This window comes from Drosophila busckii, chromosome 3R (assembly GCF_011750605.1).
Source record: "Drosophila busckii strain San Diego stock center, stock number 13000-0081.31 chromosome 3R, ASM1175060v1, whole genome shotgun sequence".
In the NCBI taxonomy this organism is placed as follows: Eukaryota; Metazoa; Arthropoda; class Insecta; order Diptera; family Drosophilidae; genus Drosophila; species Drosophila busckii.
In genome coordinates, this window is record NC_046607.1 from 19,900,025 (window position 1) to 19,925,789 (window position 25,765).

Sequence of the window (25,765 nt, forward strand, 5' to 3'; positions counted from 1 at the left end):
TTTTAATTTAATTAAAAACAATGTTTAGACTTGTGCTTAGCTCCTTTAAGTTGAAAAGTCTTTGCCTCTAACATTTTCTTAGCTGTTTGACTTGCATTTAAATTATATTTATTAACAATAACTTAACTTAACACTTTCCAGATTTAAAATAAATTCCTTGGCATGTAAATTTAGCGCTTTAAAAATGAGTTTAATTTGCTTTGATTAACAAATCCCGGCAATTTATCTAGACAAGCAAAAGATTTTCTCAGATGCGACAAAAACATTTTCTAGCTTTGCTTGTTTTCGTTTATAAAAACACAATAGAGACTAGTGACATGCCCTGTACAAATTTATGTATGCATAGTATATTATTTTTTGATTTCTCACGCCACATAAAAAGCATTTTTTGCTGCCACAAGCGTTTGTGGCACAACCGTTAGAGATGCGCTTTGATGCTGTCAGTAAATCAATGACGCCGCCTGTCTAAGCAAATGGCCAAAGCAACAAGCGAGACAAATGTTAAGCGAAAGAAAGATGCAGCATCATAATAATTAAGAACAAATTCATTTACACTTTCAAATGTTGCGCAGACATGAGAGAGAGGGGAGCCTCAGAGAGATGCGCGTCTGTTCTTTGGGGAGACTTTCATTGGACTTGACATGTTTTGAAGGCGCTCGGAATTTATTTGCTGCGTATTTTGTAGCTCACATAAGCAGGCGTAACGCCAAGGGGCATGCCGCTGCCTCTGTCGCTGCTGAAGCGTGGCAGCAGCTGTGCTAAAAGTTTATTGAACTTTGCGCCCTCTGCTGATGATTGCAAAACTGCGAAATCGAAAACATATGTGCAATAAACATAAAGGCAGCAAAAATTAGGTCAGGCCTAGTAAAAAATTGTAAGCAGTGCCCAACTTATTGCTACAAATTGCCCTAAACAGCTGCCCCACCCCCCCTTGGTTTGCCCTTTTATGTTACGCACGTGATGCGCCACGCCTCGCACTAAAGCGTTGCCAAATGTGGGCTAAACAGCTCGTTAACTTGGCATTGTGCGTACGCCAGGTTGCAACTTCCGCTTGGTATAGTTTTGAACAAGCGCCACAGCCCGCAAATACCGGAAGCGCATAACGCTTAAATGTTTATAAAAAATGAAAAGCGACAGCAGCAGCAGCAGCAACTCTCGCTAGACAGCCAAGTGCCTACTTGAAAAATGATTATAACAAAAACATCCCTTTTTGGTTAAACTGTGAGAATTGTTGATATGTGTAATATCAATGGGAGGTACCTAGAGTAGGGAGCCGGGAACAGGCAGCAGCAGCGAGTGCGTCTTTTATTGTTAACAAACTTAACGTACGGGGCAGGGCAGGCAGCTGCAATTGAACAAATATATAACCCTGCAGTTTTGAGCTAGAGCAATCGATTCTTTATTTCTTTAAAAGATTAAAATCTGTTAAAATACAACTATTAATTCCAACTTATCAAAGAATTTTTCTAATATTTGTATTTTTTCTATTTTATTTGTATTCCTTTTTTCTAACTTTATGTTGACAGATATTTTTAAACAATTTTAAACAAATTATTAAATAATTAAAAACAGCTAAAATATGTTGTTTAATAATTTTGTATTATTTTCATTATATATTTTATATTTTTCTATTTTATTTGTATTATTTTTTCTATTTTATTCTTTCTTATTTTCTCTGATCTACTTTTAAAATTTTTAATTTGTATCTACTATTGTTTTATATTGAATTCTTTTAAGTGTAATATTTTTAAACTTTCTTTTTTTATCGTTCATGGTTTAACATTAACAAATTATAATTTTTATTATTTTACGCATGAGCAATATTAATTGTTGTGTTAACCAAATGAGCAAATCATTATGCTAACTTTTTATTATTATACTAATGTCTTATTTTATTATTATTAAAGTCTTTAACATACTTTCTTTATTATTGTGCTATTACATTTGTGTCTATATAAATATATTGAAGTGTTTGCTATTTATTTATCGCATTGAATGTTTGAGCTACTTTAGCTAACATTGTTTTCATATATAAACTGCATTAAAATAAAGTGCATTTGCTTGATCACCCCTCGCTATCTTCCTCTCTCTCGCTCACTTCACATCGCCCATAATAATTAAGCGCTAAGGCAATTTTAATGCAACTGCTTGTTGCAATCAGCAAACCATTCTGATGACATTTTGAGTGCCAACCCTCTATCGAAAACTCAAACTGAAACAACAAATGAAATATTAACACAAAGGGCTCTAAATAAGCAGAGCAGAGCCATCGGCAGCGCAGTCGGCAGCGTTCTGGAACAGAGCAAACAGCTGTTGCTCGCTCCAGCGGCTTGCCCAGTGACACAGTCTCTGCCAAAAATCAATGGACAGCGCACACAGTGCGGCCATTGGAATTGAATTGTATGCGAATAACTTCCGCATCCGTAGTGCATGTCACTTTACGGCTCATTTGGCGTAACGCTGAACAAAGAGAGCAGACAGTTGACCCAAATTGATGGATCAGCTACAATAACAAACAACAACAAAAGCAATGAGTAAACATTAGTTTACTTTTAAGCTGCGTATGTCGCTGCCAATATAAAAATCATTTAGCGTCTCTTACGCTTGGCAGCAATCAATGTAATCAAGTTCGTCTTAAGGCACTTGGAAATCTTTCGTTCGTTCGTCTGAGCTGCTTGTCGCTTCAATTTGGTCGCCAGTCTGCGCAGCTTGCATTGTAATTGCATTTTCAGAGCTGCCAGATAACAAGAAATGAAGAGACAGGCATAAGCGACTTTAGCAGGCGCTGTAATTTATAAAGTATGGCATTGCTAGCTTCAATAGTTGCTGAGATCTTAGCGCTCATACAGTCAAACGAATGAATTTGGCATACAGGCATAAGCGACTTTAGCAGACGCTGTAATTTACAAAGTTTGGCAGCTCTAGCTTTAATAGTTTCTGAGATCTTAGCGCTCATACAGTCAAACGAATGAATTTGGCAGACAGGCATAAGTGACTTTAACAGACGCAGTAATTTATAAAGTTTGGCAGCTCTAGCTTTAATAGTTGCTGAGATCTTAGCGCTCATACAGTCAAAAGAGTGAATTATTTACTTTATAACGCTTGCCACGCCTTTTGCTGCTACTGCTCATGCCACTAAACTTAGAGTCCATTATAAATTTTTGCTGCAGCGTCTTAACTGCAAAAGAATTTCAAGCAGCCACGACTTTTACAGCAACAGCAATTTTCTTTCAAGCTTGGCCATGTTTTTGAGTTTGGCCAAACTATCAAAGCGCTGGCATCTTTGTTTGAACTCAGGCTTTGGCTATCAGTTCAATTGCAACCACAATCTAAATCAAACTAAAGCTACAGAGAAATGCCAACTAGCGATTCCCAAATGGCTTTGCCTTTGTTGCGTTTTTAAGCGCATTAAAGGCTGACTACCCCTAATGACACATAAGTATATATTTGTGTGCATGTGTGTGTGTGTGTGTAAACGCCCCTAAGCGCAGCTGCTGCCCACTGTGTGTAGAATCTTAATTATATGGCCAGCGCCAAAAAAAAAATTTACTAAATGGTTTACTGTGTGCATTTAGCGTAAATGATATACGCACACACATGCAACATGCCACATGCCACATGTGTGTCTGCCACCCACACACACTCTCACCTGCAAGCGGGTTAAAGCTTCATGACTTTGGTGGAAAGTCTAGGCCTCCAAAAAAAATCCCACGCACTTGGCTGCGCTTAGTTTTTCATCTGTTTCCTGCTTAAGCAACTCAAACTGTTGACTGTGACTGTTTCCATGCCTCACATGCTTGACTTGCAGCAGCAGCAGCAGCAGCATGACGCAGCGTTAAAGCTTAATTGGCCATTACAAAGGCGTCGGCAAAGTCTGGACTGTAGCCTAAGAGGCTTTTCCAACAGCTTTCCTCACTTGAGTTGCTCACATTTCATTTCAGTCAGAAAAGTTAAGTTTTTTTTTCTGCTTTTTGTCTTTTAATTTTTTTTCTGTCTTTATTTCAAGTGTATGCAAATCGAAGTGAAAGCTGTAGGCAACAAGTTGTCAGCGCAGAGGGGGGTGCGGGCAGTGACAGTAGTGCGGGGGTGTAAACCACACTTAACCCTTTCAAGCGAGCATGAGCGCTTTGAAGAAAAGCAAAAGACTTCAAGCGCATTGAGCATTGAACTTAACCCAGATGACAAGGCAAGAGAGCAAGAGTAGATTGGAGTATAAGCTAGACGAGCTAATGCTCTATAAGTTAATGCATTATATACAAGAATGCATAAAAATCAATTTTATGTTCCATTTGTTACTTAAAGAACTTTGTTGTGATATCAGTTTAGTTCAATTTGATTTGTTAGCAAGTTTATAATTTTAATAATATTTTTTTCGTTGCTTTTTAGCATATTCGTAATAATATAAATGGCAGTATTTAAAAAAAAAAATTGTAGTTTAACTTGTAATAATTTTTTTGTAACTTGACAGCATATTAAATTAAATTAATATACTACTTGTATTATTATTATTATATTATAATTGATTTTGTATTGAAAAAGTAATTTTAAAATTTTTGTGTTTTTTAGCTCAGCAGCATATTAAATTATATTAATACAAATGTTTAACATTTGATTTGATTATTTTATGATTTTTATATTTTTTATTAAAGCCGCTGCTATTTTACACATTTTTATTAAGTGTAACTAAAGTTTTCCTTTGCTGCCAATTTAAGTCTACAGCTTGCTACTAACAAAAAAAGTGTCACATTGTCATTGTCATTGTCATAGTTGTTGCTGTTGTTGTTGCTATATTTCTTTTTGAAGGATTTTCTCTAATATATCTTGAGCTCTTGCTGCTGTTCATGTCTCTTGCTCTTGTCTGCTGCCTCTGCCTGTTGTTAACAAGAAAAGATAAACATCGGAAATGATGTCAGTCAAGCAGCAGCAGCAGCAGCAGCCTCTTTACAGTAACACTTCAGTCTGTCTCTCTCTTTGCCTCTCGCCCTCTCTTTCGCACTTTTAGTTGGCCTTTTGCAGCTGGCAATTGTCAGTAGTTGAAAAACAAGCAGCAGCAATCAGAGCAACAAACATCTTTTGTTTTTTAATGAATTGTGCGACTGATTGCTGTTGTTGCTGTTTGTGTTGCTGCTGCTGCTGCTGCTGCAAGTTTTGCATTGTAACAACACAAGTTAAACGTAGCAACGCTACTTTTTTTTTGTAATTAATTACAGACAAACAAAAGCTGTCAAAATTAGTAGTGGAAATATTTGAAATTGTTGCACGCAATATTGCGATGTTGCAAGCTAAAGACAAAACAAAAATTGTTTGTTGCTAGCCAACGCCTTTCAGTGAAGAAGAAGACGCCTTGAGTTTGTTAATAACAGTTTTATATATTAAAGTTATAAGGTAATTGTGTTGACTTGTTTATAAGCTTGCCTTTTTAATTAATATTTAATGCAATTTTGTTATTGTTATAACTTCTTGTGTAATATTTTTATAAATTTAACTGCTTAGTTCCTTTTCTTAGTAATTCTTTCTTATATTTAAAGCTGTTTTATCTAAATTTCATTTTATATATTGAGTTGTAAATCTATTTTGAGTATAAAATTAAATAAAAATGTTTGTTTAGTTTGTAGACAATTAAAACAACAACTGCTGCTGCAATCTTTTTATTAAAGCTGCAACTAAAGTTGCTAATTGCTATTGAAATCGCTGAAACTTTATCGTAGCGCATATCGCAGCCTTACGATAAGATTATAGACCCAAGGCAGCTGCTAGCCATAACTATAACAATTGCCAAACGCGGCTAACGAAGCTCATTGAGCATTAGCTGTGGCAGCTGCAGCGTCTGTCACTGAAATCAAAGCCGCATTTAAAGCAAATTGCAATTGCAAACCCCTGAAAAGAAAACAAGCTCAAAGTATTGTTTGCTTAATTTGCATATTGCGTGCGTATGTGTGTATCTGTGTGTGTGTGTGTGTGATAAGATCAATGCAACATCAGCTGGCATTAAACTCACCCCAGCGCTCTTCATAATTTCTTACTGTGTTATGAGCATTAAAAACTTGTTATTGTGGCAGCAAACAAAACAGAAAAGAATTTTCGCACTGTCGCGTCCTTTGAGAGCCTAAAAAGGGTTGTTGCAACATGCCACATTAGCGTGCCACCTTTTACCTGAACCAGCGACAGACATTGCGTGATGTTTGTCTGATGAATGAGGCGAGCGAGTGAAAAATGAAAACATAAATTCGAGTTGCTGCCGCTGCTGCTGCAATCAGTCGCCCGGAAATCTGCACAGACTGACTGTGAAAAAAAGAAGCAGCAGAGTGCGCAGGCAGGAAGGAAGACAACGAGACAACGTCATAAACAGACACAGGACACAACAGCAATGTTGCAAGAGAGCGCACAGCAATGTAATTGAATTCAAGGTCTGTGGCACTGCTGCATGCCCCTCACAGCTTTTTTGTTTTTATACCCAAAAAGCACTTGAAATTGCTTGCAGCTTGCCGCTGTTGCTGTTGCTGTTGCAAGAATTCCAAGAAAACAAGTTCAAGCTGCTGAGAAATGCTAAAAAACTGAGCAAAGTAATGTGCTGGGTAATGCCACAAGTTGCATGCCACACACTGCTGCTGCTGCTGCTGCGCTGGTCTTTCCAGCTACACTGCTATGCGTGCTGCGCTTGATTAGTGCCGCACTCTGTGTTTACCTGTGGGATGCTGCGTACAGGTTTTTGTGGCACGTAGCAGCAGCAGCAACAGCAAAGGAAAAACGAAGTACAGACAGACAAAAGACTTGGGAAAATACCAAAAACGCAGCGCAACATTTTTGCGCTCTGACTCTTTTGTTCGAGTTAACAACGCCTACGTTAGTGCCACATGCCACATGCTACACCTCAGCGCGCTAAGCTAAGAAACACGTTTGTTTTAAATTTAATTTATAATCTATAGACTAAAAGTCCCCGTTGGGAGAGCGACGCAAACGATTAGAAAGTTGTCTGCATTAACATGGCGACAGTTAATGGCCTTAGAACTTTTCGAGTATCCCCAAATTTGTTGAAGGTGTTTATGCGGCTTTGGGGCACTTAACTAGCCAAGCAGCAACCAGCAACAGCAGCAGCTAAAGTTTTATTTATGAGTTTACGCTCTCGTTGCATGCCCCAAAGCCCCTATAAAGATGGCCTAACGATTTACAAAGCATAGAACACAGCAGCTACACTGCGAGAAAAGAAAGGAAGTATACAGCTTATTAGTGAGAGCATAAAGCAAGAACGTGTGGTCATTTATTAAGAATTTTATATTGTAATTTTTAGTACTAAGATAAAAATCTTCTACAATTAATATCAAGCGGTCTTAAAGCAAGAACGTTGGGTCAGTTTAGAAGAACATTGGTAATATTTTAAGAACGTTTTTTGATTGTTGTATAAATATTTATAGAACTGAGTTAGCAATTAATTTTTTATAAAGAAAGTGGTCACAAAGCAAGAACATTGGGTCAAAATTTAATAACGTTAGTTATATTTGAAGAAGGTTTCTATTTTTATTAAACTGATTTATCAAGCAATTTTTATTAAAAAAGAATTGTTCTGAAATTAATACCACGCGGTCATTAAGCAAGAACGTTGGGTAACTTTTTATTAACATTACATTTGGTATTGTAAATTTATAGAACTAATTGTAAGATAAAAAAATTCTGCAACAAATACCATGAGGTCATAAAACAAGAACGTTGGATCACTTTAGCAGAACGTTGGTTATTTCCTAAGAACGTTCTTATTATATTGTATGTAAACATTTATAGAACTGAGTTATCAATTAATTCTTACAAAAGGAAGTGTTCTATAATAAATACCATGCGGTCATTAGCCAGGAACATTGCAAATATTTAAAGAACGTTTTTATTATTTGTAGAACTGAATTATCAAGTAATTTTTATAAAAAATTGATAATAAGTTGTTCAAAATTGTTGCACCTTTGTTTATTTTTCAGTGTACATATGAAAGTTGCTTTTAAAGCTGCCGCAACGACGACGACGACGACACTTGAAAAAATCTAAACAAAACGTTAGACGTTTCATTTTCAATTCTTATTCTTATGCTTTTTTTTTTTGATTTTTTTGTTGTTGTTGCTTGAGGGCAACAACAAATCTCGCTGCCTGTGAATGAAAGTTGTTGGCGCTGAGAATTGATGACGTTCTCAAAAGTTTTTGTGTGGCTAAGGCATAGCTTAAAGTTCATTGACTGCAGCCAAGGTGTGTGTGTGTGTGTGTGTGTGTGTTGCTGCGGTTGCATAGAAATGCATCAAAGCAGCGAAGAGACTCGTTTATGGCTTATTGCAGCAGCGACTTGTGGCAAGGCGCAGAACGTGCAAAAATGCGAAGAGAACGAACGTTCGATGGAATGGCAAATCAATCTACAGATTCCACTGTTTGTTGCACGCAACAAGTTGCGCTTAGCCATTGAACTTGTGGCCTTAAAGCGAGTGCGCCTGTGTGTGTGTGAGCTACACTTGCTGCCCATGTTAAGCAAACAACAAAATGCGGCAATGTTATCTATGTACGTAGCAATCAAGAGTCGACGCTTCAAAGCAGCTTATGCAACTTTGCCTTATATGTTGCTGTTGCCTCTTGTTGTTGCTGTTGCTGCTCTTGCCTTGTTTATCGCTGTATCTGTATATGTAGCTGTTGCTGTTGTTGTTTACATTTCGTGGTTTGCAAGTGAGAAAGATATGTTGGGAAAACTAAACAAAACGCCAAAAAAAAACACAAAACTCAAAAGAATTTCCAAGTGTCTGTCTATGCCCCAGTGTGGCAAACTTTAGCTGCAACAATCAAATGCTCATCAGCGCACTTGAAGCACATTAATGCGTTTCAAAGCAAAACCATAACGCACTCGCCGCTCGCTCAGCTCGCTGTGTATCCAACGTATCTTTTTTTTATTTTCTGGGTGTGTATCTCACATGCGAGTTGAAATTATTTTGGTTAAAGGTTTATTTTCGTTTCGGTTCTTTTGCTTGTTTGTTTAGTTTGTGGCAGACACAGACACACACACACACACACACAGACACACACACAGTTTATGCTGCAGGTGGGAACAGGTTTTTGGCTGTGTGTCTGTTAGTCGGATGCGGGCCATATCTTTAGACCAAGCTACGCGTAATTTATGCCCACTGTGGCTGCAATTACGTTGGCCTGGCCAATGGGCAAAGCGCATATCAATGTATGTTTATAATTGAAGATATAGACTACAAAGCTATAGCATGTATTGGAACTAAAGTTTAAGCAAAGCTGTATTTAAGTTTAAAGAGCAAACTGCTATTAACAATTGCAGAGCGAATGTTGCAGAATCAATGTCAATAGCTTAAAGTTTTAGTTGCAGCAAATTCATTTAAAGTTGAAGAGAATTATGTATTAAATTTTAACAAAGGCTGCCAAATATTGAATTCATATTGATAGTTTATCATTTTTGCTGCAAATTCATTGAATCTTCAAGAAAATCATTAAGTTTAAACACAGTTACCCAAATAATGAATTCATTCTACAAATGTTAATAAAGTTTATTATTCTGTGTTTGTTAAATGATATTAAATTGCTTTAAAACATTAAACTGCAGCAACTGTTGTTACATAATGTCACAAGTCTAATATTTATAGTTATTTAGACTCAGTTTCGATCAATAAATAGTATTAAAAATTTAGCTGCAGTAAGTTTTGTAGTTTGCTAAAATGTTTGAAGTTTGTAAGAATTAAAAGTCTAAGACTTAACTTACTTTAACAGTCTTCAACTATTACAAGGCTTAACTCTTAAGCAACGCAATTAAAAACTATTAACATAATATGCTATTTACTATTATTATTATCTTAAGCCAAGCTTAACAACTTCACGCTCAATAAACATAATTTTTTTTACTTTTTAGCATAAAGTAAAGTTAACTTCCTCGCCTTTATTTACGCTTTTTGTCGCGCTATTATTAACAATATTATGTTGTTGCTGTCGTTAAAGCCAAAGTGCATATTTGTTTTTTACACTAATTGAGTTGCTATTGTTCACTTGTATTTACAGCTGCTTTTGTCATAAAAAATATCACATGTTGGCCTGGCCCGCCCATTTTTACAATTTTACAGCTTCACTCTCTTGCTGTGAGTTTGGGACAGCAGCTAATAAAATTGAATTTGTCTGACCATGGCACTGAGTGGCAAAAACTGTATTTAGCAGCTACATGCCACATGTAGCATGTGGCATTGCGGATGTCTGCCCACGCAAACACACACACGTGTTTCCCAGTGTGTGTGTAACATTTCAATTTTCCATTTTCAATTGCGCCAAGTGGTCAAGTGAAGAGGCAAATGTATCAGTTGGTCCAGCACTTGGTGTGGCAGCCACACCACAGTAGCAACTTAGTTGTGGCAAGCTAGTCACGTATGCGCATAAAGCGGCCTGCATTTGTTCAACATGTTCCAGGGGCAGGCGAGCCAGCTCAATATGGCCGATTAATAGAGAATAAGGCAAGAGCCAGCCAACGGTAACAACAACTCATGCTGCATGTCGCCCCTTTGTCTTGCCACGCTTGGTTGCACACACACACACACACACACACATGTGTGTGTAGCCCTCTTTTTTTGGTGTTGAATAAAACTGCGGCTTAGTTAACATTTTGCCCACAAATGGCAATTGCGTTGTCGTTTCTCTTGCCTGTGTAATGGCATTTCTAATATGGCCACATTAATGAGGCACACAGTCGGCCCGTCTGACGCTCTAAGCCAAAGAGTGACGAGGGGAGCGAGGGTGCGCACAGGTGAGCAGAGCAGACAGCGAAGCTTACACTGCCAGAAATTTAGTAGAGGCAACTAGCAGCAGCAATAACTTTAACTAGCTATAAAAGATTTAATTAAAGCGTAGAAGTTGCTTGAGCTACAGTTTGGCAAGCTGAGCTCAGACTCAAAAGGAACAACAGTTTTGCACTCGCTGCTTAGCTAAGCTCGTTAAACTGTTGCGACTGTCAACAAGCAAGAAGAAGAAGCAGCTGCTGTGAGCTTTGCTTACATTTGATGACTTGGAGTAGCAAATTCTAGGTTTGAATAATTAGTGTAGCAAATATTAATTATTATATTAAATGAATTATTTATATTAATTTGGTATCATATTTTTATATATAAGTATAGCAACTTTTTTTATCTAGTCACTTGATTTTTGTTATCAGTGTTTGCACATAGTTTTGTTTGTTTATAAAGCTTAGCAACTTAAAAACTACACTTGCTGCTAAAATTGAAAACTTAAACAATTATAATTTTAGCATTTACTACAAGTTTTCGCTCAGTGTGCGCACACAATTTGCAGCCTATTGCAAAATAACCAACTTAACCAAGTGAGCTATGTAAAGGCATGTCTTTGTATGTGTGCATGTGTCGCTGTATGTGTGTGTAATCATGTATGTGTATAATTATGTATTTTACTTGTTCTATGCGCTTCATACCTGAGCAATTAGCGCATGCTGCTGCTGCTGCTGCTGCCTTTGTGTGTAGCATGGAAGCATTGGAAGGCAGCAGCTGCCACTAGTTGGACTTGGACAGCAGCTGTCAGCTGTCAAACTGGGCGAGAGCGCTCTAAAGGCAAAGGCAATGTGCAATTGGGGTATTGGTAATGGCAAATGCAGCAAACTGTAGCAAATCGATTGCATATACGGAATTGTCAAAGCATAAGGCAAAAGCTAAGTAAACATTTTTGCATATAGCAGCAGCAGCAGCAAGTTGCCGTCAGACTGGCGTCAGCCCAAAAGCAAAGTATCAAATTCTAAGAAAAATAGCACAACAGTAAATTGAAATTATGCTGCGACGCCAAAAGCTAAAACAAATGTGTTGAACAGTTTGACAGCCATTGTGTAATAACCTGTTGCTTTGCAGTATAAACTTACAGTAGTATATAGAGCAGGAGAGGTTGGGGGTGGGTTGGGGCACGCCTTACGTGTTAAGCACAATTTAACACAAGGTCGTGAAGAAAACAATGGAACTTGACGCTTATCTTGTTACTAATTGTGTAAACAGGCAAGCAATAGTCAAAGCATAGCATAGCATAAGAGCGAGAGCGCGCGTAAGAGAGGAAGTGAAAGAGTGCGCGGGAGTAACGAGAGTAAACAAGGTGTTAATGCAGCGCTGCTTTGTCTAGGGAAAAAAATTTGAAACTGATAAAGCGCACACACACACACAGCAGAGAGCGCACACACACAGCTAAGCAAGTGTGTTTGCATGTGTGCGTGCTTTTCATTCACATTTATCTTTTGCCAATTTAATTTACAATTGTTTAATAAATATTTGCATGCTTTTGTTATTAATTTAGCAATTTGTTTGTACTTACGAACTGTGACCGTTTTCGGATCGTAGGCACTAACGCGTCGCTCCACAGCAATTATCTTGCGCTGCACCCGCCCCGCCCGCTCGCCCACTGACTGCAAATCCCGCTGCAGTTCATCGAATATATCGCTGGCTATGAGCACCAGGCTGGCCAGCTGCCTGAGCGCATTGCTCAGCGTTATGTTGCTGATCGAGTCGAATTCGTGACCCGAGATGACGCGACTGTGTGCAGTGGGGGATTGGGGAGCGCTGGCATTGCGTGCGGGCAGCAGTGCACGTTGCTGACTTGGATGACGTGAGTTGGGCAAGGACTGCGAGGCACGCGAGCGTGTTGGCGATGTGGGCGTGGTGCCGGTTGTAGGCAAAAATTCCACATGCTGTTTCAGTTTTTTCATGGGCAGCGCAGCGGGTGGACGCGGCTCAGAGGCGTCGCCATTGGGCAGAGCATGCACCAGTGCTCTTGTAAGATTTGGTGATGTCGCATCTGTTTCATCCGGCGACTGCTTGTTAATGCAATTGTTGTTTTTGCATTTGCCGGGCTGACATTGAAAGCGATTGCCAGCATGTCCTGCACTGGCGGCTGTGGCTTGAGCCACATTAATGGGCTGCACTATGCGCTGTACAAAGGGCATGGTCGTCGCTAGCTCCTACTGGTGGTGCGGCTGGTGGCTCGCCTCATTGACTCCACAAATAACTATCAGCAATCGCTAGATTTATGCTGAGGCATTGCCAACAAAGCCGAAAATCTCTCACGAGCGCAAAAAACTGGTCAAGCAACTTCTGGAGTTGAATCCTCCTTCCTGCTGTGCCGCTTTTATTGTTGTCTCGTATGCTGCGCCAACATAAATTCCTTTGCTTTTAGCCGTTTACACAGATACACACCATCACACATACACCCAAATACAATAAACGCACAGAAACTAGTTGGAGAGACTTGGCTGGGGTTTTAATTGAATGTAAGCCGGCTTTTTTTTCGGGCGGCAGTTATTTATGTTTGCACTCTGAACTGGTTTATGCTCTTAACCATTATATCTCGGCGGGCAAGTCAAAGTAACCGACAGCGACAGTGGCAATTTACACACCGTACACGATTTGGTAATAATTACGATTTTTATTGCTATTCACTGTCTCGTTGCCACTATTTTTATTGCCTTTACGCGTGTTTGTCACTCATTCAAAAGGTGCGCACACCGCTTACAACAACTACACACACAAACAGCCAGAGCTCAAACCGTCCGCGACGCACTTGCGTTCGCCTCGAGAAATAATAAAAAACTGCCAGTGTGACCGCAGACTAAAAACGAGCAAAATACCACAGCCAGCGTTGCCAGTTGTTCGAGTATGAGTTGGAGTCAGAGGCTCGCCACATCGATATAAGTTCATTGTGCATATCGATATAAGCTGTGTGTTTGCCAACACTTTTTGAAAACGTTAAATCAGGGCTGTTGATATTTATTAATAATAATTAAATGGTTTTCTCGTTTATATTTAAAAATTCGTTAGATTCAAATTAAAAGCAAAGTAGTATTTAAATTTAATATGAATAAGTTTTGTATATTTGGCGTTTGTTTAACTACTTTTTTGAAAAGTCTGACTTTTGGTATTTTGGATTTTCCTATTTAGCCCGTTCTAAGAATCTGGTCACACTAATAATTATTTTACCTGACGGCTTGTGTTTTTTGACAACAAACTAATTTTTTAAACGATTATAAATTATAACTAAAGCAAGAGTTTAATAAAGTCGTGCGCAAGCATGCCGAAATACTACTGCGACTATTGCGACACCTATTTGACGCACGATTCGCCGTCTGTACGCAAAACACATTGCACGGGCAGGAAACATCGTGACAATGTGAAGTTCTACTACCAGAAATGGATGGAAGAGCAGGCACAGCACTTGATTGATGCTACTACGGCTGCGTTTAAGGCAGGCAAGATCACAAACAATCCATTTGCCGGTCCGCCGCCTGGTGCCAAGCCCGCTGGAGTTTCGATACCACCACCCAACATGGCACCACCTCGTCCTGGCATGCCAATGATGCCGCCTTACATGCCACCAATGCTGAATCCACTAATGGGTCCCGGCGGTAATATGCCGCCGCCAATACTAAATCCTATGGCTATGATGGGTCCGCCACCACCGCTTGGAACAAGGCCACCACCAATGATGAACGGTCCTAAATAACAAAGAAGGAATAGTAGTATTAAGTCAGTAAACAAAGATATGTAAATGCATATTAGTTAATATAAAAATCATAAATATACACTGCAAAATTGTAATACAAAATAAATAGTTATATTAAAAGACTAGTTTTGCACTGAAGCAATAATGTGCTAAAAAATGACAGCGGCCGGAATGGAATGTACTAATTTTAGCTTTCGTGCTGAGCTTTAGTTGAAAAAGAACCGTTGACTGTGAAACTTTGGAGACGCGCACGCGAAAACGAAAAGAAAAGTGAGAGTGCATGTAGTGTGTTGACAACTAACAACAATCAACCGTGTAGGAGAGTGTATGTATGAATGTAAGGAAGTGTGCGTGTGAGTCAGAATAATAACGCTAGAAAGCCTTATACTTCTTAACGTGTTAACGTGGCCAAGGTGTTGTTTCTTTTATTTATATGTATGTATGTGTGTGCACTAAGCAGGCTCCAACACACACGAACACACACAGAGATTATAACTACAACTACATGCACATAGAGAGGTGTCAGGCAAGCACTCCAGTAGAAAAATTTGGCAACAACAACACGTAGAGTAAAAAACAAACAGAACAATAAAAAAATAAATTCTATGTGCAAAAAAGTGAACACTTAAGCAAAATCAATAATTGGCCGTGCGTATGAGTGTGCCATTTGTAAGTGTGTGTGAGTGAGTGTGTGCTTGTGCTTGAGTGTATGTGTGAGTGCGCTCATTGGACATTTGTGGAGCAAGTGCCACTAAGTCAAACATAAGAAGACGCAGAAAAGGAAGAAGAAGCAGCAACAGCAGCGAGAATAAGAGCAAATATGCAGCAACAACAACAGCAGCAACAACAAGTTAGTGGCGTCATCGCAAGTGGCAGTCATACATCCACACCCATGCCCACAGCGCAAAGCAACACAGCTGTTGGAACACCCCCAACATCAGCAGTAGCTGCAGCGGGAGGCGCAAGCACACCCATACGCATAAGCAGCGCCAGCAAGCACTCAGGTGGCGGCGACTCCTTGCTGCCACCCGCAACACCTGGCGGCAATCTGGCCAGCTCCGCCACCTCCTCCTCCCATTCGGTGCCCGGCACACCGCAGCAGCAGCCACAATCGAGCAGCGTGCCCACAGCCAGTGGCAGCCACCTGCAGCTGCAAACACCGAGCGCACTCTCAATGAACGCCTCGAATCAATCGCTGGGCATGAGCAGCGTTGGCGCTGGCAGCAGCAGCTTTAGTGGCATCAACATAACGCCGCCAAATAGCGCCGGCATTAGGCAGTCGACAGGTGAGTGCTGTAACAAAAGATTGCAATCTACAATATATAATCAATGTCGTGCGTCGTTTTGCATTTGCTGTCTCTGTCGCACACACACACACACATACGAACATGCATACATACATACATGTGTATTTACTCGTTTACGTTTACATTTTGCTGTTCGTTTTGCTAGCTAGACTTCTGTTTTGATTTTGTTTCGCTGCTTTCATATCGCTCATTTACTGTACGTGATTATCATTTCCATGCGCATCACACACACACACACGCATACATATACATATGCTGTGCTTTTGTATTTGGCGGTTTCAAATACTTCCGCCTCACACTGTCTGTCGCTCGTTACATTTTGAATTCAAACTTGTCGCCTACAGCGTATTATGTTGTTGTTGTTGTTGATTTTAGTTGCCAACAAAGTCAGGGGGGGGGGGGAGAACGTAAAGGCCAAATCTAGTCTTTATTAAGATATGATGAGCACATCTGTTTATATGTAGTAGTGTATACAATTAAGCGTGTGTGTGAGCTTGATTTCGTCATAGTTGCTTATTGATTAGCACAAGTCTTTGCTTGATTTTATTTTGGCAACGTCAACATTTGACTTTTTTTTCTAGCTTAAGAGCAGCGGCGTAGCCAGCAGCAGAATTATTTTTATTTAAGCCATAGCCACCCTTCTGGCTAAGCCGCTGCTAAGCAACTAAATTTGCACCTCAGTACAGTAAACAATTGTATGTTTATTACTCAATTCAATTACTTTATGAGTTTATTAATGCATTTATTTAGATAAGCTACATTTGTTTATCATTTTATGAGCAGTTAGCAAACTCTAGACTAGAGTTTGAACCGCAACGAGAGTAAAATATAAGCAAAATCTAATAGAATAACGTTTACATTAATTATAGCTAGTTATAATTTAATATGCGTTTTATTACATGCAATTGTAATAAATTGTTAAACAACAACAGCAACAGTTACGACGTTTTATTGCTTGATATAGTTATAAACAATTAGCTGCCGCACGCTCAATGGAGAGAGGGCGTCAGCAAAGGTCTGACGTGGAGGTCAGCGCCTGTAAAGTGCAGCAGTTGTCCCACTAACATTTACATGGAGACAGACATTAAAAAGAAATACATACTTATAACTAATAACAAATGCATAAAGCACAGAAAAGCAACAAAAAATCGATGCACTATGGGATGAAAGGCTAAAATTTGTGGCTAAAAAGTTTATAAGATTAAAGCTGCTACTTTATAGTAGCGATACTTGCCTATAAAAACTGCTGCAATCATTCCATAGTGCGTTGGGCTGATGTGTCCATTTCTTTGCCGAGTTGGCACATGGGCAGGGGATGGGGGCTATGATGGGAGCTCTCTGGGTAGTTGGATGATGAAAAGGGCATACGCTGTTTGTTTTTCTTGTTTCGCAAGCTCCGACTGCATGCTGTATGCTATTTTTGTTTTATATAAACCAAAAAATTCATTTTTCGTGGCAGTGGCAAAGGTCAGCAGTGAGTGCTGCACCATGAACTTTAGCCTGACAGCTTGGGCTGCTGCTGTTGGGTTTTCTTTTCTTTCTTTATCTGTTTTGCTTTTTGGTGCTAATGAAATTTGCATGCACAATTTGCTTAACGAACTAAATTTTGATTGTCAGCTGCTGCTGCTGCAATATTTCAATATATTGATGCAGAATATATTTGCATAGCTTTAACTAAAGGTTGTGTGTGCGTGTGTGTGTGTGTGGCTTTTTGCATATTTTATAGCCTGCTTTTGGGAAAATTGGCGTGCAATAAATTAAGCAAAGCGTAGCAGAGCGAGAGAAAGAGAGTCAGAGTAGAAGTTGTGCTACATTTACACGTATGCATATTGATTGCTAGTGTTTGCATATCTAATGAGCTGCCACGCCCCCCGCCCGTACACACACACATACACCTGCAACCCCTAGCTAACTAGTTCTCCACTTACAAGCCAGCCACATAATACTCGCATACGTAATTGGATTATATATGTTGCTATATATACTATATATGGCGGCTTTTACTAGCAACTTGCTAGCCACAGTTGACGTCATATTATCCCACGTCCCATCTCCAAAAAAGTAAAAGTGCATTTCCATGTCGTTGCCACAATACAAATTGGCCCATTGGCTATTGGCCATATTTCGATTTGGGCCCCCAATGAGACACATGACACATCACATGGCGAACTTTGAACTATAGGCAGGCAGTTAGCCAGGCTCGTTGGGCTTGGCTCGAAGTAATTGCGTAATTGATGGCGGACTTTGTCTTTCAGAATCAATCAATGCAAGTTATCAGCGCATCCCATCGCCCACACAGGCTATAAACGCTGCTGCACCCATTTACACATTGTGTCAAGTGTGTGCTGGGAGTACTGAGCTAGGCGTGGCTGCATTGTTGATGGCCGCACTTAATTAGTTGTAGCAGAATTTATAGACACGAGGCGATGATAAAGACAATGCGCAGGCTTGATTAGATTTCTAGCTTGATACAATTAAAACAATGCTTATGCTTTAAACTGATAAACACTACAAGATTCAAATTTATTTAAATGATTACTGATTAATTTACTGAGCCGCCTGGCGATAACTCAAACTCTATTTCAGCTGTCTACTAATTTTAAGCTATATACAACTATAATATTAAAGACATAAATGTAAACTTTAATGCGTGTTTAAGATTAACTATAAACTCTAATATTTGGAGCAAACTCTTTATAATTTCAAAAACACAAACAAAACTTGTGTCTGTCTGTCATTTGTTTTTTGCTTTTCATTAGTTTCTGTTATTGTTTGTGTCTCAATGTTGTAACTGCTCGTGTGTGTTGTTAATAAGTTTATAACAAATGTTTAAATGACATTTGCCTCTCGCTTTAACTCTATTCTTCTCTCTAACACATGTTTAATGCCTCTCATGCTTGTGGGATATAGTATTCGATTTCAAATTCAAGCGTCGACCCTCGCAAAAAGTTCTCCTATCCAAACTGCCATCCACAGATAGTTTGAGCAACAGTCCAGCGCCATCATCGCCAGGTGAAGAACTACAAAATTTTGCTGCCAAATGTATTTTTTGTTTCAATCAAAATTTATGCATTTTAACAAATCAAATCAAATCAGCTCACCTATTCATAGAAGCCGCTGCACAAATTCATCCCACGCTTTTGCTTTCTTCCCTTTTAGCCATTTATAGCTGCTGCAAGTGCAAGTGTTTTAGCCCGCTCTGTATGCAGTTGGCTGAAAAGACGCATTTGTATGCATTATTCGTAGGCCATGACCGTAGTAAGCAAACGCAGCCAAGCGTTTTGTCATTTTCGCTGACGTATTTGGCAGTCATTATTTTATTTTTGTTGTATAAAATTCCTTATGCGTTTTTATTCTCGACTTCGACTTCGTGTTTTGTTGTGAATTATATAAAAGACTTTGATTTCTTTTGTACTATAATTACACTGGGCTACAGTGAATTTAAACTTTAGACTTCAGTCATTACGTATGCGCAATTTATTAAGTATACGCAAGGTAAGTAAGCAACGTAGTAAACATTTAGTAGCTGCATGTCCAGCGGAAATTCTAAGAAAATACCAGAATATTGAATAGCAAGCGCAGCAATTTGTTTTTTACATTTCGGCTTGCAAGTTCACACAAATTTTCAACTCTTGTAGCACAGTGTAATTGTCTTGACCTTAATTTGAAGGATGCAACTTACTTTTCGAAGCCAACAAAGTCGTTTGCCAACTTGGCAGCAAATATATATAATATATCTTATCGACATATGCTCCGAAAAATTTTATTTACTTGTTAAGCCTTAAAAAATATTCTTTTGCTCTAAAGATAACAACGTTATGTCTGCATAACGATATTGTTTTATTTTAGTTTTTGATAAGCAATGGACTTTTTGTTATTATTTTGCATCGACAGTTTGCTGATTCAGTTTATGACTAACGGTCTGGCCATATTTTTATCTGAAGCATTGAAGTTAAAGCGATAATGTTTGTACGCTGATTTAATGCACACAACTGTTCAAATAATAATCTATAATATAATATAGTGCTAAGCAGCGATTTTAAAGATATTGAAGCTGCTTCAGTATAAAGCTGTTAAGAATGAAAAGTGCAGGGATTACCCTTCATGAGCTCATCACAAATACACAGACAAATACACACACATACATGTGTTTAGTAGCGCTAATAAACGCGTCGATAACAGAGAAAGAGAGAGAGAGAGAGAGCGCGAATAGACTGCATAGCTGATAGCGTAAAAGACAATGAAGTAAAAAAAAATCACAACGTTGACGTTGACCGCGGCGCTGATATCATATCTAGTACTAAACACTTATTACGATACAACAATTAGCTCTCTCGCTCTAGCTCTCTTACTAGCTGTGTGTGCATGTGTGTGTGTGTGTTTAAAGCTGCGCGCCTCTCTTTTGTTCGGCAGCTGCTTTTAAAAATATTCAGACATTATTCAAAAATATATAAGTTTTGATTTGATTTTATTTTTTTGGCGAGCGTGTGCGGGCAGCAGCAGCATAAACACACACACACACACACACATAGACAGATACATGTATTGTACATAGTCTAATGGCTCATTATTGTGAGGCGTACTAAGTGACGGTGACGCCAGCGGCGACGGCGACGGCAGCAGCAGCAGCAGCTAACGCTGCTCTTTGGCTGTGGGGCCGCCAGTGGGCTTGTGGGTTGGGGGCTCATTCAGTTGTTGTCGCGGCTTCGTTTGCAGCGTATCGCATGCGCCTCACACACACACATACACACACAAACACAACAGATCGGCTATACTATATAGTCGACAGATATATCTCGAGTCAGACGCGTGTATTATAATTATTTTTTATTGTGTTTTACGTTTGTTTAATTTTTGCGTATGTGAATGCGTTACGCATACGCCATGTGGTGTACGTGCTTGGTTAATGATTAATAAAATATGCAAAGGCGACAACAATTAATACAACATTTTTCAGCTGTGAGCTCAGAATGAATCTACTACAAAGCAAGTGTCCAAGCAGACAAAGTCAAACTAAGCTAAGCTAAGCTGCTTCCAATTTATAAATAGTTCTTAATAATAAACAATAACAATAATGTATAAATGCTCAGTCTTTGGGGCATACTTTGCTATAATGATTAAAGTGCAAATGCAAAGACACTTGACAGTCCCCAAGACAACAGCAGCGAGCAACTAAAGCAACTAAAAGTGAGAGTGAGAGAGACCGGCCTCTCTCTCTACGGAGATGGCAGCGCTCTCATGTGTGTGTGCGTATGTGTGATTTTTCTCAGTATTTCGTGTGTTTGTATTGCGAAATAAATTAAAACATATTTGTAAAATAAATAAAAACAACGCGCAAGCCAAACTACCTTGAGACAATATACAATTTGTTGTTTGTTAGCACAAATAGAAAAGACATGGGTTTAAACAATAAAAACAAAATACACGGCGCGGCTGATGGAAATCTTTGGCGATTGCTTAAACACAAAGTTTAAATCATTTTTTAATCGTTTGCTCTGTTCAAATCTATTGCAGGAATTGCCAATTGGGCCTCAGACAATCGCGATGGCCATCTGGCAGATAAGGCAAGTTATATATTAACAATTATTTAAATATAAGTAAAATAAATGGGTCAAGCGCTAATAGAGTTGGACGCAACCGACAGTGTAAGACGCTGTGCATTTATAAATTAATAAAGCAACTAAAATTCAAGTCACAAACTGTTGACTTAGCTTGTCAAATTGATCAAGCATTTGTCTATTTTAAGACCCTTTATGCTTTGCTGTGCAGAGTCTACAAATTTTAACTATGATAAGCGCTATGGCCGATAAGCTTTGACACTGTCTAGAATGCCATAATCGATGTGTGACATTAGTTACGATAAAAACATGTTCGGCATACATATTATGAGTAAGTTTTAATAGTCAAGCCACGTGTTCAATTAAAGGTTACTCAAAATAAAATTCACTGGAAATAACACTTGATTTAACTCTAAAGATATATATCCATTATAAACTTGCGCCACTTCAAAACACACAAATTTTTATCAATTTATTGGCTGCCAGCCAGCGTTAGCCAAAAAAAAAACTGAAAAGTTTTTATGTTTGTTTTTGTGGCTAATCAAAGTCGGTTTAAGTTATTTCGCTTTAGTTTTTCCAACCAAAATTGTGTAAAAGTGAACTGCGATGCTACGTATTGTAATTATTTATGCAGGGTATTTTCATAGTTAAACTCACTAGTTGCTCCAAAGTCAATTTAGGCACAAACGCTAATTAGATTAACAATGGCCAACGTTTGATGTTGCTCCAAAAAAAATGAAAAGAAAATAAACCAAAAATCAAATACGCACAGTCTGAAAAAGTCTTGAGCAGCGCGTAGATGTTTATAAAATATTTGAATATATTTCAAAGCTGCAGCAAGGTGCACAAAGGTTATACAATCTAATATATTTTAATGTTTTTTTCAACTTATAGAGCTCCGCCGATGCAGCCAAACTCAATCGCAAGGAGTCGTACAAGGCTCAGCGCAAGAACTACAGACGCGAGAAGAAGCGCGTGGCGAGCGAGTTGATGAACTCGCTGCAGGATCCGGCGGTTATAGTGCTGGCGGATTGGCTGAAGGTGCGCGGCACACTCAAGTCCTGGACGAAGCTGTGGTGCGTGCTCAAGCCGGGCCTGCTGCTGATCTACAAGAGTCAGAAGACCAAGAGCAGCCATTGGGTGGGCACAGTTATGTTGACCTCGTGTCAGGTTATAGAACGTCCCAGCAAGAAGGATGGCTTTTGCTTTAAGCTATTCCATCCGCTGGAGCAGTCTATCTGGGCGCCACGCGGACCCGACAAGGAGACCATAGGTAGACCCACTCCACTCCAATATTTTCCATATGTTAACACTAATGCTTTTGTTTTCTAGGCGCCGTGGTGCAGCCGCTGCCCACCGCTTATCTCATCTTTCGTGCGCCCAGTCAGGCTGCTGGCAAATGCTGGATGGATGCCTTGGAGCTATCGCTACGCTGCTCCGCCTTGCTGCTGCGTTCGAATAGCAGCGCCACAGCTGCCAATAACTATGCTGGCGAACCGCTGCCCGTTTCGCATGAAACCCAATGGTCCGAGGCCGACTACGAGAAGCACTTCAATGAGCATGGTAAGTGCCCGCGCCTGGGCCTCGAGCTGGACAATCACAGTCTGCCCTCGCGTGCGCAGACGCCGCTGCTGCAGCAGCTCTATAGCAGCGCCGTTAACAACTGGGAGCGCACCAAGCGCTTGCCGCGCCTTGGCCTGGAGCTGCGTCGCGGCAGCTCGACTTCGACTTCAGCTTTTGCAGGCGCGCGTCCCAAGTCCGCCTCGCTGGGCGGCGTGCTGGGCGGCGCAGCATCCTCGAGCTCCAGCGAAGAGGAGCCCATTTACAGCAGCTTGGTCACACTGAAGTCCAACTCGCGTCCCGTCAGCGCTCCGCCCGATTGCCTGCTGCGTCCGCTTTGCCAAATCAATGTCAAGGGTGAAGGCAGACAAACCTTAAACAAAATGTATCTGTGTGTGTGTAGAGAGCTAAAGCTGCTGTCAGTTGTGTTTAGTTTAGTTGTTTAGTTTCAAAAATTAGCAGACCGGGCGCTAGCCATCAAAATTCCATGTATTGCTGCTAGGCGGCGTTGGAGCAAGGAAGCTCCAATTGCCCATTTTTAAGCGTAATCTATGTTGCTTGCCAATCCGCTGCTACGGCTAGATAAACGTTAGTGTCTCTCTTCTTCCAAGCCACACGCTTAAGTAGCTTTGCTTGCTCTATTACAGATCTAGACGCCGACAGCCAAAATGAGGCGGCAAACGCTGCGATGTCCGGCCTGGAAACCGATACGGAATCCGATCCGCCCGCAGAGGAAGAAGCAGCAGAGCCCGAGCCAGTGGAGCAGCCCATCTGCGAGACAAACTATGTGCCGCTTACCGAGGAGGAGTTCGGTGCGGTAAGTTGCAGCCACAACATGCAAATGGCAACTTGCATTAATTTGTTTTTTTCTGAGAACAGCAAGGTGAACAGGTGGAGGAGCTGGCTGAGGAAAACAAAAGCCTTATGTGGTGCATTGTCAAACAAGTGCGTCCTGGCATGGATCTAAGCAAGGTAGTATTGCCTACATTCATACTGGAACCGCGCTCGTTTCTGGACAAGCTCTCTGACTCGTACTATCATGCGGACATGCTCTCCAGGTAAGCCCGAATGGAGTGCCAACTCTTTCTTTACACTAAATGCTGTTCGGTTTCATTCCAGAGCTGTGCTGGAGGAGGATGCCTTCGTGCGCATGAAGTACATTGTGCAATGGTACCTGTCCGGCTTCTATAAGAAGCCCAAGGGCTTGAAGAAGCCCTATAATCCGATTCTGGGTGAAATGTTTCGCTGCTATTGGCAGCATCCGAACGGCAGTCGCACTTATTACATAGCCGAGCAGGTCTCGCATCATCCGCCAGTGTCGGCTTTCTATGTGACTAATCGCGAGGATGGCTTCAGCATTACCTGCTCCATCTTGGCTAAATCGAAGTTCTACGGCAATAGCACATCGGCTGTGCTGGAGGGCATAGCTACGATGACACTACTGCCGCGGGGCGAAAGTTATACGCTGACCACGCCCTATGCCCACTGCAAGGGCATACTGATGGGCACGCTATCCATGGAGCTGGGTGGCAAGATCAACATTGAGTGCGAGAACACCGGTTACAAGACGGAGCTCGAATTTAAGCTGAAGCCATTCCTCGGTGGTGCCGATGCCACCAATGTGGTCACAGGCAAAATCAAGCTGGGCAAGGATACGCTGGCCACTATACAAGGCCACTGGGATAAGGAGTGTCGCATCAAGGATATGCGCACAGGCGATGAGACGCTGCTTTTTAAAGCGGATGCGGATATGCGCGCCAAGCGTCTGAAGCGCTACATGGTGCCCATGGAGCAGCAAGAGCCAACAGAGTCGCAACGCATGTGGCACTTGGTATCCGAGGCAATTGCACGCGAGGATCAGGTGGCTGCCACCGAAGAGAAAACAGTGCTGGAGGAGGCACAGCGAGCAGCGGCCAAGCAGCGCGCTGAAACCGAAACGAAACACATGCCCGAACTCTTTGAGCTAAACAGCCAAGAGCAATGGGTCTACAAGTATGCAGATCTGCGTCCCTGGAATCCACGTCAAGACATACGCCAATACGAATGCAACTTCAAGGTGTTGACCGAATCACGCAGCAAAGCAAGCGGCGCACCGCTCAGCAATGCGCTGCCCAAGGCAAGCAAAGCTAAGAACAAGAGCCTGGTGCTGGCGCCGCGCGACACCAACTCGGATTCCAGCCAATCGCCACAAGGCGCAGTCAAACGCGGCATCAGCAGCAATTCACTGAAACAGTAAGTCACATGGTTATGCAACTGAGTATATTTGATTGATCGATTGCCATTTTGAACTTACAGCCTCGCCATGGCCGTGGAGCAGGTGAACCTGGCACTGGAGCATCAGGCGCGACAGCTGACAGACATACGCAGTCGTCTGGAGCGCATGCAATATGCGCCGCCTATCAGATCTACAAGCATGCTCATGGTCGATGGAGCATTATCACAGACAACGGTCATCAAGTCGGTGCTGTTTGCGATCATTGGGCTTGCTTGCAGTTTAATCTTGCGCTGGCTTTTCAAATAGTTTTTCATTTATTTGTATAACATAAAATAGACTTAAGCAGACTTTTGAGCTATATAAACATATAGTTTATATACATCATACGATATATACCTCTAGTTTAAATAATGTATATTCTGATACACTCAAAATGCCTTTGCACGCTGTTCTTAAAACTGCGCGCGCTACAAGTCGAAAAGTCAATCACGAATTACTATATAAGTCAGTCCAAATCGTTAACTACTATACTATATATATGTGTTAGTTGCCAGCGCTCCCCAAATGTGTAGCTGATGCACCTACGATATAAAGTTCTAGGTCTAGGCATTTTTAACAGC

General features: G+C 40.5%; 3 protein-coding genes across 7 annotated transcripts in view; 2 read left to right on the top strand and 1 right to left on the bottom strand.

The window, feature by feature from the left end:
* Positions 1-13,571, bottom strand: part of LOC108603015 — a 38,001-nt gene extending 24,430 nt beyond the window's left edge. For both annotated transcript variants that reach the window (XM_017991410.1, XM_017991411.1), the window contains exon 1: positions 12,325-13,571. In XM_017991410.1, the coding sequence (XP_017846899.1) occupies positions 12,325-12,952 (628 nt within the window). In that variant the 5' untranslated portion in view covers positions 12,953-13,571. The remainder of the gene's footprint in view (positions 1-12,324) is intronic.
* Positions 13,572-13,969: 398 nt separating this feature from the next.
* LOC108602549 (U1 small nuclear ribonucleoprotein C) lies at positions 13,970-14,591 on the top strand. The gene has a single exon (XM_017990684.1). It carries the CDS (start codon positions 14,074-14,076, stop codon positions 14,503-14,505), a length of 432 nt encoding a protein of 143 aa, XP_017846173.1. The 5' UTR covers positions 13,970-14,073; the 3' UTR covers positions 14,506-14,591.
* A 141-nt stretch (positions 14,592-14,732) lies between these two features.
* LOC108603901 (oxysterol-binding protein-related protein 8) lies at positions 14,733-25,536 on the top strand. Of its 4 annotated transcripts, none has more exons than XM_017993083.1 (9): positions 14,733-15,791; positions 18,723-18,824; positions 21,327-21,376; positions 22,265-22,643; positions 22,703-23,287; positions 23,578-23,747; positions 23,810-23,988; positions 24,050-25,162; positions 25,226-25,536. In XM_017993083.1, exons 1-9 carry the CDS (start codon positions 15,326-15,328, stop codon positions 25,449-25,451), a joined length of 3,270 nt encoding a protein of 1,089 aa, XP_017848572.1. In that variant the 5' UTR covers positions 14,733-15,325; the 3' UTR covers positions 25,452-25,536. The 4 variants fall into 4 exon arrangements, with proteins under 4 accessions (XP_017848572.1, XP_017848569.1, XP_017848570.1 ...); XM_017993080.1 differs by having other exon boundaries at positions 22,703-22,933; XM_017993081.1 differs by lacking the exon at positions 18,723-18,824 and having other exon boundaries at positions 22,703-22,933.
* Positions 25,537-25,765: the final 229 nt, after the last annotated feature.

What these genes read in the sequence shown, in the direction of transcription:
- LOC108602549 (XM_017990684.1), top strand. Translation starts at nt 14,074, where the DNA reads ATGCCGAAATACTACTGCGACTATTGCGACACCTATTTGACGCACGAT.
- LOC108603901 (XM_017993083.1), top strand. Translation starts at nt 15,326, where the DNA reads ATGCAGCAACAACAACAGCAGCAACAACAAGTTAGTGGCGTCATCGCA. An exon ending in ATGGCCATCTGGCAGATAAG is followed by an intron (nt 21,377 to 22,264) that starts GCAAGTTATATA and finishes TTCAACTTATAG; the next exon opens with AGCTCCGCCGATGCAGCCAA. An exon ending in CATGCGGACATGCTCTCCAG is followed by an intron (nt 23,989 to 24,049) that starts GTAAGCCCGAAT and finishes GTTTCATTCCAG; the next exon opens with AGCTGTGCTGGAGGAGGATG.